The following is a 12,757-nucleotide window of genomic DNA, read 5'->3' on the forward strand; positions in this document are numbered from 1 at the left end:
TGCTGCCAGGAATTGAAGCTGGGATCATTTGCATGCAAAGCATGTGCTTTACTAATGAGCTGTGCAACTGAGCTATGGTCCTTTGCTCTTAAGAACAAAGGAATTTGCTGGGTCAGACTTAAGGTCCATGTAATCCATGGACTCACAACACAAGACACGCCTCCTTCCCCCTTCCTTAAAGGGGTTTCGACAAAGGCAGTCCAGTCTTAGCCTGCACCCAACCATCAACCTGGGTCACATTTCATTTTCTTTTTTCAGTTGCAAACACCTTCCTTCCTTCCTTCCTTTCAGTCCAATGGAACATGTACCTCTTTTCTAATAAATCTGATCTAGTTTCATAGAAGAATGCTAAAGATGGGATCAGGCCAAATTCAGTGCTTGCTGTGCATGCAGAGATCAAACAGAAGGAGAAAACAGACACCAATCTTGTGACAGATTCTTACCCTCTTTGGCCCAAATAAATTGTTGTACAGGGTTCGGAAGCTCTTTCGTGTATAGTTGCAACGATATGCCCCTCCCATGAGATATTCAAGGACCAGGCCAATGTCAATGAGGCTGATGTGGTAATCTGGTGGCAGATTTCCCTAGAAAACCCCCAAATAATTGTTTTGAAGCAAAATGTAAGCACGAGGGTATATATTTAGGACACAATCTGACACACATTTATGAGATTTACAGTGTCTAATTGTACCCAAGCATAGACAAAAATCTGCTCTTTAATCTCAGGATCCATCATGCAAAATGTGGTTATGATATTTCAAGAGGTATCCAAATGCACACAAACATCTTTCCAAAATATATGGTAGATTAATGCTACAATCCTATACACACTTCTCTGGAAGTAGTTCCCATTAAACTCAGTGGGGTTAAATGTATGCCTAAGCAGAAATGACTTCTGAATTAGAAGGACTGACATCTGATTGAACTGGCTTAAAGTTTTGCTGTTACCTCCAATGACTAGCACAGGGAGACAGGCCAGCCCAACCAGCTGGTGGCTCCCATGTGGGCCGAGGTGATGTGCGTGGCCCTGCAAAGGGTGCCCACAAAGGAAGATGTGAGCGCTCATTCGCTTATTCTGGGGATGGGCAGACAAGCAGTATCCTGCATGGATATATGCACCATGGTAAATTGACACAATAAATTGTTGTCTGTATTCACTCTGTTAAACTGAAACAGAACGACACCAGGGTATGACTAGGAGGCTCTCAGACTAACTCCCATTTCTTATCAATTTTAAAGAATAATTAAAAATGGAGGGAATGTCACAAATGTTTTGCTTTGCAAAATCCTTTGCTGTCAATTCTCGCTAACCAAGAATTTCATTCTCGCCCTAGGACTGATTCACCAGAGAGGGAATCTCCCGGATGGCTCCCCCTGTAGCAAACTATTGTTTTTTATTTCTATGAAATGGCATCTTTGAAAGCATTAGAAATGGCTGTATTTTGACTAGGTTTTATATCTTCCACCTAATCTGATCAGCTTTTGTCTATTTGGAGCTTTGATCCATTCAAGAATTCAATTTTCTTAAGGGCAGTTCAAAGTTCTTTCAATAATGCAGCAGAGGGAAGCCCCCCTCCCCTTGGTTGATATTACATTTGTACCAGCCTCTCAGATGGGGGGAAGGAAGGATCAACACATTCATGGGAAGCTGTCCAGGAAAAACCCTCACTGAAATGAGCAGGAGCTGTGTAAAAGCACGACTGGGATCCGTGACCTTGATCTTTCCAGTAGCGCAGTGATGGTGTGAGCAGGAGTGTGTGCTGTAGTCAGCTGCTGTTACAGGACACAGTTGGGACAGCAAGCAGGAAAACCAGGTTGAGTGCCTATCAAAACATTGCAGCCGGCCTCTCCTGTCACTAGCTTCAGTGTTGGCCTATGCAGCTGCTTGTGAATGAGCTTCACAAGCCTGCAGATGCCTGAACACATCTCTGGGTGTTCTTGGTTCTGACAGCTGCTGCAGGCAACACAGAGAGCCTCCCTCCCAGCACCTTTGATCCCCATCCATTCACTCCACTGCAGCAACATATCTCTTCGAAGAACAGGGAAGTCACTTGTTCATGGGCTGCTGAGCGAATAGCCCATCAGGATGTTGTGGCTCAGGATTCTCAAACTGGGACCCACTGCTTTTTAATGGTTAGGGAGAGTGAGAAAAAGGATTCCCTTCCCACAATTTGGGAGAAGACAGTGCTCCCCATCTCAGTTTGGGCAGGAGATGCCTCCTCTGTCCCCTTCTCCCCAACTTCTGCTCTTCAGAGACACACAAAGGGTATCAGGACGGCCCTTTGGTACAGAGAAATCTGACCACCTGGTGCTATTAAGCAAACTCATGTTCATAACAATTCGCAGCATCTCGATGCCAAACAAGCTTTTGATTAATCTGCAGCCCTGATTTGGTAAACAAGTAGGTTGTATAACCTCCTCTGTCATATTGCTGAAGACTGGATGGTTACATTTAAAAATCTGGCATGCATCCTGAATCTCTGATCTGAACACAATGCCTCCTTATTTAAGCTGGTTGTCTTTTATGTGCCAGAGTATGCGCAATGAGGTCTAGTCTACAAAAACATGGGACAATAGCTAACTAAGATGAAAATGAAGCACTCTAAGCCATTCACCTCCATGTTAACCCAGCCAAATCCCCCAGTTTGCCGCTGAATGAGAATGAGCCATGGGAATGCAATGGAGGGGAGAGAGAGAGAGACATGGAGAAACATACAACAATGTGTTAATGACATTGAAAAATGGTAGCCATGGAACATGAGATATGAGTTCACAACATGCACCCAGTACACCATGAATGTGACCAGCTGTGACCCAGACCCCCATGAATGCAAGGTGTCCTTTCTTATTTGCTAGTCTCCCTTCTCTCCAAAGAACATATGCTGGATCAGACCAGAGGCCAGGGTAGTCTCACTTTCTGTTTTCAGTAGCAACCAGCCCATTGCCTCTGGGGGCTCACCAGCAGGGAGGCCATCATCTCCCCTTGCCATTCAGAAGTCTCCTGCCATTGAACACAGGCTTTCCCACACATTAGTTATCATCGCTAACAGAAAGCTTTTTAAGACTTCCATTCTTCATGAATGTGTCTTATCACTTTTAAAAGCCATATGAGGAGAAGACAACTTTTATTCACAACTATTTTCTTTCAAGCCTTGGACTTTGTTACTTAACCCTTATGTGACTCTTTTATGATTTTACATATATCATTTTATTTGAATGCTGCCTTTCCAGAGTTCAAAGCATGCTCAGGGCGGCTTACAGCATGAAAAAATTCATAACTACAACATAACGAAAGTAGTCCTAAAGAATAAATAAAACATTATAACCTACCGTATTTTTCGCCCTATAGGACGCACTTTTTCCCCTCCAAAAATGAAGGGGAAATGTGTGTGCGTCCTATGGGGCGAATGCAGGCTTTTGCTGAAGCCTGGAGAGCGAGAGGGGTCGGTGAGCACCGACCCCTCTCGCTCTCCAGGCTTCAGGAGAGCCGCAGCGCCAGCCCCACAAGGTCGGGGGACATCGGGGAGGCGGAACGTCGCCATCCCGCTGTCTCCCGATGTGGTTTGGAGGCTGACGGTGGGGAGATGCGTGCTTCTCCCCACCGCCAGCCCCGCAAGCTCCGGGGACAGCTGGGAGGCGCAGCGCGTCTTCCCGCTGTCCCCGGACCTGGTCTGCAGGTGGGCGGCGGGGAGAAGAGCGCTTCTCCCCGCTGCCTGCCCCACAAGCTCCGGGGACAGCTGGGAGGCGCAGCGCATCTTCCCGCTGTCCCCGGACCTGGTCTGTAGGCGGCTGCGGGGAGAAGAGCGCTTCTCCCCGCCGCCTGCCCCGCAAGCTCCGGGGACAGCTGGGAGGCGCAGCGCATCTTCCCGCTGTCCCTGGACCTGGTCTGCAGGCGGGAGGTGGGGAGAAGAGTGCTTCTCCCCGCTGCCGGCCCCACAAGCACCTGGGGGGGAATAAATTTTTTATTCTTTATTTCCCCCCCCAAAAAACTTGGGGCGTCCTATGGGCCGGTGCATCCTATGGGGCGAAAAATACGGTAATTCACACTGCAAGAACCATTGCATGGACTGAATCCCAGCTATCCTTTGTAACTTGCACTTTCCCAAATTTTGTGATGCAGTTCTCCAACCAAGTAATGTGCACAAAAATGTATACATATGAGGGAAAGTGTGCACAGAAATGCACATATTGGTGATAATAACATATAAAAGATGCATTTTATTAAGGAAAATTGCTTTCAAAATGTGTGTATTAGTTAAAACTGCATTCAGAAATTTATTAAGAGAAATCCACGCTTAAATGCTGATGAATTTTCATGAGGATTGGGATCCCCCACCATCAAAACTGCTGTGGAATTGTGGAGAAGTGAACACAGATTGGAAATGTGAGAAACACAGAGAAACTGTCTTTGACAGATTCTTCTCTCTCTAAGTAGTATTTTGTGGGCCCAATGGGTTTGACACATACGTCTACTTCATGTGTCAGACAAATAGGAGCTCCCTACTCTTGGGAAAATGCAGAATGATTTCACCCCCCCCCCCCATTTTACCCCCTTCCCAAATTTTACCCTTGTTTCCCTTAGATCCTCCTTTCTAATCATTCCATATTTTTGCAATGACACTTCCAAATAGCTACATATGCAAGAAGCTCACTTTATCATTACAGAAAACATGCAATTTTTGAAGAAACGTTTTGGAGACCACATGTGACACACCATCAAATAACACATGATTTTCCTGTTGACTTGGACAATTGAGATAAGTGTGAAAAAACATTTTGCTCATCTCTGCTTCCATTCCCAGTCTGAAAACATTTTTGCCATACCTTTTTTACATCTCTGACAAGCAGATGAAGGGTATTTGGTGGACCCAGTCTCTGAAAAAGACAACATGGCCAGGCACTTTCAGGAGGATATTTAATATGGGAATGATTTAATAAAAAGCATTCTCTTATTTACACCAGCCTGTGCTGGTGGGGCAGATGGGAGTTGTAGTTCAAAACATCTGGTGGGTCCCAGGTTGGTGAAGGCCCATTTGCACCAATATGGGAACTGTACCAGCTCCTGACCACGTCCACCTCTCATTGCTGCCCATTCCCTTTCATACTTTCCCTCTCTCAAACTCCTGCTTTTTACTTCTTTCCTCCAAAAGTGGGGCTGCATCCCACACTCTCTGTCCACTACCACAAGTCCTCTTGCACTAGTGGATGGGCGATTTTTAATGTAGAGCAACAGAAGAATCAAATGGAACAGTTGCACTAGTGGAAACTTGTTGCACAACAGATTTGTGCAACAAAGCTACCAGCAACCTGCTTGTACTTTCTCTTGCACAACATTCCAAGGGAGCAAAGCATTTTGCTAGTGGAACAAGCATACTGCTAAGTGACTTTAACTTAGCATGACATTGGATACAGCCCTTTGTTTCCAAGGCCCTGATCCTTCTACACCTGCTAGCCTAGCACCTCCTCTTCAAGATCTGTCAACCTCACTAGGGTCAGAACAGTTTAGTCTATGACAGTCAGAGGCATACAGAATCAATACAGATCTGCCAAGAAAACTGGTGCCTCTTAGGATCAGAGCAGAACAACCAATGGGAGTTGTGCACTCCCACCTCTGTGCGCATATCATCTCAAAATGCCGTAGCATTAAGAGCACACCCGCCCCCTTCATGTTTTGGAAGGGCTCCTAGAAAGTTCACTCACAGTGTTGTAAAGCTCTTCCAGTCGTGGGATGGTGAGGAAGCGCTGCATGCTGACGCCGTTTTCAATCAGGAGCTTCACAAAGTCCACCCGATCCAGCACAAGAGCATCCAGCATTGCTTGCTCCAGGGAATTCACCTACAGAGAGGATGGAATGCACTATGAATTCAAATTCCAAATATATAGAAACCGTGTGAAGATACCATGTTGGAAGACCTGCTTTGTCAAAGGCTGGTGTTTGGGAGGTGTCACCATCATTTGTGGTCAGAACTTTTTTCAGCTGGAACTCACCAGAACTCAGTTCAGGCACCTCTCAGGTGGCTGCCATTGCCATTCTAAGATAACAAGGGTTTGTGGTGAGTTCTGGCACCTCTTTCCCCAGAAAAATAACACTGCCTGTGGTCTATTTCATTACACATTACATTTATTTCACATTGAGCACAGATTTGCATGTGGTCCCCCACTTCCTAGTGCATGCACCAGGAGCACATGGGGGCTGCTGGGAATGACTGTACAAGTCATACAGTGACAGTCCCCATGTGAAGATGATGATTCTCACTAACAGTGTCCTCAGATAAGTGCTGCCTGGCAGCAGCAGTGGAGCAAGCTGACCGGGCACCTGGGGTGGCGTGCATGCCCTGCGCCCAGGGGTGGAGCCAGCCACCTGCGGGGGCAGGGCGAGCCAGGGCAGGGTGCTCCGCGGGGCCTCCAAGGAGTCTGCCTGCCTCCTCCTACTCAGCTGCCTTACAGTTGAGGGGGAGGCAGCGGGCGCAGTGGCGGAGGAAGCTGCTTGGGCACCCGGACCGGCAAACATGACGTGCACTTGGGGGTGGGGTGTCACTACGTACGTGGTTTGCCGGTGGCACAGTGCTGGGATCATCTGCTCGCGGCTGCAGCTGCAAACGGAGGATCCACTACAAGCAGCTTCAGCTGCAAGCAGAGGATCCCAGCACCGCGCCACCGGCAAACTGCTACGTAGCGTGCTTGTGCGGCTTTGCTATGTACGGCGCATGAGTCGTGCGTAGTGACGCTGCACATGCATGCTACATAGTGATGCCTCACCCCTGGGTGCACGCAGTGGCGTAGCGTGGGGGGTGCCAGGGGTGCCGGCCGCACCGGGCGCAACATTTTTGGGGGCGCGTTTGGCCGGCCCCCCTCGAGGAAGTGGGAACCTCTCCAAGGCACAGCGTGCCGTCGGTAGAGGAAAAAAGCCGCGCAGCAGCAGCAGCAAAGTCGGGAGGAGGAGGAGGTGGAGCGAGCCTGCTATTTCCTTGCAAAGTCGGGAGGAGGAGGAGGTGGAGCGAGCCTGCTAATTCCTTGCTGGGAATTAAGCGGCTCAAAGAGGCAAAGGAAAAGAGGTGGAGCCGCTGGCCCGGAGGGGAGGAAGCTGGAAAGAGCAGCGCGCCAAGCGCACGTGACGCAAAGGGCCTGCCCAAGTGCAGGCTGAGCTCCCCGTGGCAGGGGCGGAGGGAGCCTCCCTTCCTTTTAATGGGCAAGCATTTTCACGCGGGGAATCGACAGCAAATCCTCGGGCAGCTCTCGGGGAAGGGGGCATTTGGGAGAAGTGTGGATACCTCGGTTGGTTGGAGCGCGGCGATGAGAACGCCAAGGTTGCGTCTCTGATCCTCGTTTGGGACGGCTGCATATTTATCCCTGCATTGCAGGGGTGGTTGGACTCGATGACCCCCAGGGTCCCTTCTAACTCTATGATTGGCGGGGGGGGGGGGACTGAGAGGCTGGCCTTAGGGACAGAGGCAGATCTAGCTGCTCCAGCGCCTGGAGCGGTGCACATGCCATGGGGTGAGTGTCCCAGGGGGAGAGATGCCCATGGGGGGGTGGAGCGAGCTGTCCATGCTGGGCTGCTTCCTGGGGGGTGGGGAGCCATGCCGCTTTGCCAGCGCCCTTCTTCCTTTCCCTCTTCCTTTTAACAGCTATGGGGAGGCTCCCCCCCCCAAGCAGCCCGGAAGCGAGGGGCAATGGCGCGACGCCAGCCCACAACTCCAAAGCCTCCCCCAGCTGTCAAAACAAAGGGGGAAGGTGGGGAAGGCCGCTGGCAAGGCGGCGCATCTCCACCCCTTCCCCTGACGGCTCGGGGTAGGCCTGGGAGTCACCGTGCGCCGAATGTCATCCCCCTCAGTGATGACACCTGGTGTGGACCGCCCCCACCGCCCCCTTCCTCTGCCCCTGCTTAGGGACAGGCAGAGCCTGGGCTCCTCGGAGTTGACAAATGGAGGGGTGCACATGGAGGGACCAGCAGCTGGCCAAAGAGGGGAAATATTATTGACTTATTCGCAGAATCTATAGCCTTCTCTACAGCTGAATTCTCCCCACTCCCAAGAGTGGGGAGCAAAGTAATGAAAACAAATAATAATAATAATAATAATAATAATAATAATAATAATAATAATAATTTATTTAAGCCCTGCCTATCTGGCTGGGTTTACCCAGCCACTCTGGGTGGCTTCCAACAGAATGTTAAAGTACAATAACCTATTAAACATTAAAAGCTTCCCTAAACAGGGCTGCCTTCTGATGTCTTCTAAAAGTCTGGTAGTTGTTCTTCTCTTTGACATCTGGTGGGAGGGCGTTCCACAGGGCGGGCGCCACCACCAAGAAGGCCCTCTGCCTGGTTCCCTGTAACTTGGCTTCTCATGAGGGGACCGCCAGAAGGCCCTCGGAGCTGGACCTCAGTGTCCAGGCAGAACAATGGGGGTGGAGATGCTCCTTCAGGAAGAAGAACAATTTACAAAATCTTTTAAACAGGTCCATTGAAAAACTAATCAACGTCCTATTTGTCTGGGGGGAGGTGGGGGGCAGTGCCTGCCTGCCCCTTTCAAGCACGGCTGGGAAAAGGCCTCTGCAGGCTGAGCAGTGGCGTAGCGTGGGGGGTGCAGGGGGGGGCGGCCGCACCGGGCGCAACATCTGGGGGTTAGGGTTAGGGGGCGCAAATCCACGTGTTAGGGGGCGCAAATTACTTCCCTTGCCCCGGGTGCTGACAACCCACGCTACGCCACTGGGTGCACGTCATGTAGAGGATCCTCCATTTGCGGTGGCGGCGGCGGCATGATGGCTGCTCGCGCCGTCGCAGTGGGGCACTGCCTTGTCACCCCTGGAGATTTGGCACTGGGAGCACACCACCCCCGTCCCCCATTGCGACGCCACTGGGTGGGCGGACCGTTTGGGGCAGCGTGGAGCCTGCAGGCATGCTACAGGCCCCGCAGTGAGTGCCCCCTCAGCGGTGACACCTGGGGCGGCTTGCCCCCACCGCACCCCCTTCCTCCGCCCCTGCCTGGCAGCAATCCCTGCCCATCCCCTGCATGCTTGAAGCACACAAGGTCTCCCACAAGCATGAGCCAGACCTCATCTCTTTATTAACTTCTCACCTACACAAGGCTTATGCATTACTCTAGGCAGTTACCAACAAGGATGGGGAATGTGTACATTTTGGTTTCTCTCGGTTTCTCATTTTTGTAGTCTTAAGTTCAGCTCTCCATATTGCTACATCAGTTTGTGATTTAAAATGTAAATGAACCGGTGAAGACAATTGGCGTTCAGAGCAATGGAAGGGCAATGCCATTTTTAAGCTCACCCAGTTCAGTAGCTCAAGTTTCCTTGGATCTGTTTCTTCCTCCGGTTCTTCTTTTTGTTTCCCACCTTTCTTTTTGCCTTTTCCTTTCCCTCTTGCTGCTTTTGCTTGAGGTGCTGGAGATTTCTTCTCCTTTTCTGGGGCTGTCCCATCCGTAACTGCAAGGCTTCCCAATGGCTGCAGTTCACAGGACACAAAATGGAGGTTCAGGGGTTGCTGAGCCCCATATGTCCCTGCCTATGCATATACCAATCAACATTTCAGTCTGCATCAGGGATTCTAACAAAAAACTGGCCAGTAGACCAGGTGAAAGACTGATGGAAGGGGCTACAAAAAGCCCCAGGTTCAATCTGGCATCTTCAGGTCGGGCTAGGAATGTCCTCTGCCCAAAACTCTGGGGGACAACACTAAGCGAGATGGACCAATGGCCTGGCTCAGTAGAAGACAGCTTCCTGTGTTCCTGATACTTTACAGTTACAGTTGAGGAGCACTGAGTTTACACTTTACAGTTTACACTTTACAGTTGAGGAGCACTGAGACTGAGAAAGAAGCAATTAGCATGCAAACCCTGCAATTGCAAGGATTCTCCCCACCCTGATACAGCTTTACTTGCTACTGAAATCCATGCTGATCTACTGCTAATTGTCCAGTCATCCCTGATGTAGAGCATCATATAGCTGTCCAACCTAGAAGTGGGAGTGTGGTGACATTTTATTTTATTTAAAGAACAAATAACCTCTCTATGCAAAGATTTACCGGCCAATGATGCCCAAAGACGAAGATTTGACTGCGCGCAATATCCACACGGTTCCAGGCCAGTGCTAAGCTCAGCTGATCTGGGGCAGAGGCATTCGTACCTAAGCAAACAAGCAAGTTTTTACCACTCAGTGTATAGAATCTCAGCTTTCTGCCAATTAAATAAGCAAGCAAGCAAATCAGAACTCCAGTCCTACTCACTACGATGGAAGTATTTTCTCCCTCAAATTATTAGTTTCAAAAGCTACAAGAAAAAACAGCTTCAGCTGGGAGGCAAGAATGAGATATGTCTTTTTCCTATTTTGGCAAACTGAGTGAACTGCAAATACAGAATTGGTGAGGAACTGCGTATCTCCTCTGTCTCCACTGGTATGCTTGCTATGCACGTCTGACATAGAAAGTATGAATGCAGGGAGGCACACATGCTTGCAACATTAATGTCTTACTCATCCAGGAGCTTCTGAAGTGTTTAGAGGCCTCTGGGTGACTGTAGCAGCTGCTGTCAAAAACAATAGCTTGGATCCAAAGAACTGAGTTGAAACTGAAAACGTTTTAGAACTGTCCTCTGAACTTTTGCATAAGCTGCTGAAATACTTCTCACCGTGCAGCACTGTGATCTATTGTGGCTGTCTTACAGTTGAAAGGCAGGGTGACTGAGGAAGACAGGCTGTCACATATATCACTGTTCTCTTGTTTGGTCACAGCAAATCAGATCACTGCTACTACAGGTCACCTAGTGGCCTTTGTGTATGGGATGGCTGGTTCAAGTGCTGCTGCATGGAGCAGACCATAGATGATGAAGAAAGTCAACGTGACTGGTTGTGCCGACTCTGTATTCAGCGTAAACCATTTGCAGAAGGTGGAACAGGCCAAGAGTCAAAGATGTTCAAATTTTAAAACCAAAGAAGGGCTCCTCTTTTCTTCCATGTCCTGAGTCATATTAGATTATCAAAAAACTTCATTAGCATACTTCTCCTCCCATCAGTTTTTAAACATTTAGTACAAGTGGCCATCAATGTAATTTATTGTGTTGCATTAAAAGAAAAACAATATCTTCTAGCACATATGATCCCAGGGTAGAAGGAAAAATTCAGGGAAAAGAATGTAAGGGAAAATTCAGTAGCAGATGTAACCTCTATATGCTGTGCTTCTCTATATTCTAAGTGAGCCCAAAAAAACATTTAACATTTGGTACATAATTAACCTAGAGATTCATGAGTCAGTTGGTTTGCTAGCTGGATATGCAAATGGAGGTGATATATTTCATCAGTTTTCCACATTCTTGCTTGGATAGCTCACCTTTAAGTAGAGCTGTTAAGATGGACATCTCAATATCCTGCTGCCCCTCAGAGCCCATGCGGAACACGGTGATCTAAAAGTTCAGCAAAAAGTGAAGGGAAAGTGTAAGCACAACACCTCCATATCCCTCTGGTGCAGCTCTGCTCTTCTGTGTAGCTCTACTGCTTGCATGTATCAGTGATGCTCCGAACAACTGAACACAATATCTCCCAAAGCAGTCCCAAAAAGTCAAATTTTGGTCATGCTCAGGAAGTCAGGCAAGCATTGCCCTAGGCAGGCTTCCCAGGACATGGTGTTCTGTAGATGAGGTCTGGCCACCAAGAAAGCCATGTCACCATGCGTGCCCATCTGCCAGGCCTCAGATGGAGACAGGACACAGGGAAGGGCTTCCAAGGATTCTGAGCATGCCTCTTGCACAACACAGCTGTGTTGCACGGCAGAAGCATTGGCAGGAACTAAAATGGTGGGGTGAAGTTGAGTATCAGCAGGTTTGGTTCAAGCGGGACTTTGCCATCATGTCTGCCCTGAGCCTTACTCCTTCGCTAACCTCGTGCCCTCCAAATGTTCTGGACTACAACTCCCATCAGCCCCAATCAGCATAGTCAGGTAGAATAAGGCTGCCTTATAGGCTGCTGTGCCACTCAGCTGTGGATTGTAGCCTTGGTTTTTAAATAATATGCTGCTCTGGTCCATGGAGAGGTCTGCAAAGCCATAAAGAGTATCATTCAATTGGCACAGGAGAGATGGAGAGGGAGACAATTTATCCTCAGACTGGAACACTGGGATTTATATTTAATCTGATCAAATTTGTCTCCTAACTTCTTGTCAAAAACAAATAAATAAAAGAGGAAATGTCCTCTAATTGCTATTGCTGGAAAATGTACATTCTGTAATTTGCTTACTTTATTTTATGAGGAGGGAGATGCGAAAAAAGTCATTTGTTGATGGAGGCCTTTAAGAAGCTTGATGGACAGATTATGTAATCAGAAGGGCTTCCCTACTAGCCCAGATGGTGGTGCCACGTGACTGGCTAAATATCTAAAGGGGTGGCAAAGTCCTAAAATGCTGATTAGCCAAAGAATGGTATTGACTTAAATCCAGTTAATGTGGAAGAGGGGTTTTTCCCTACCAGTGTCACTCCAACATGGATGCAAATGGGATCAGGCTAAGTAACATATTCCCATTTGTCTTTCTAGTCCATAGTTCTAGTCATAGTTCAAACATTTAGAAGGCACCAGGTTGGGGAAGGCTGATCTACACTGATCAGCAGTGGCTCTCTGATGTCCCAAATCATTATTGAGCAACAAATCAATTTTAAAGATAACAACGTTGAACTCCTGCTCCCATTAGCCCTAGCCATCAAAACCAATGATCGGGGATTTTGGGAGCTGTAGCCCAACAACATACGGTGGGCACCAC

General features: G+C 48.5%; 1 protein-coding gene across 3 annotated transcripts in view; it reads right to left on the reverse strand.

Annotated features, from left to right (window-relative positions):
- TRPM1 (transient receptor potential cation channel subfamily M member 1) overlaps positions 1-12,757 on the reverse strand; it is a gene marked incomplete at its 3' end in the record, with an annotated part of 48,640 nt that overhangs the window by 21,472 nt on the left and 14,411 nt on the right. For all 3 annotated transcript variants that reach the window (XM_081170543.1, XM_081170542.1, XM_081170541.1), the window contains exons 7-12: positions 11,339-11,411; positions 10,040-10,140; positions 9,287-9,460; positions 5,701-5,835; positions 4,825-4,875; positions 444-584 (exon numbers count right to left, since the gene is read on the reverse strand). In XM_081170543.1, the coding sequence (XP_081026669.1) occupies positions 444-584; positions 4,825-4,875; positions 5,701-5,835; positions 9,287-9,460; positions 10,040-10,140; positions 11,339-11,411 (675 nt within the window). The remainder of the gene's footprint in view (positions 1-443; positions 585-4,824; positions 4,876-5,700; positions 5,836-9,286; positions 9,461-10,039; positions 10,141-11,338; positions 11,412-12,757) is intronic.

This window comes from Podarcis bocagei (genome assembly GCF_964188305.1).
Source record: "Podarcis bocagei genome assembly, chromosome: 14".
Classification (NCBI taxonomy): Eukaryota; Metazoa; Chordata; class Lepidosauria; order Squamata; family Lacertidae; genus Podarcis; species Podarcis bocagei.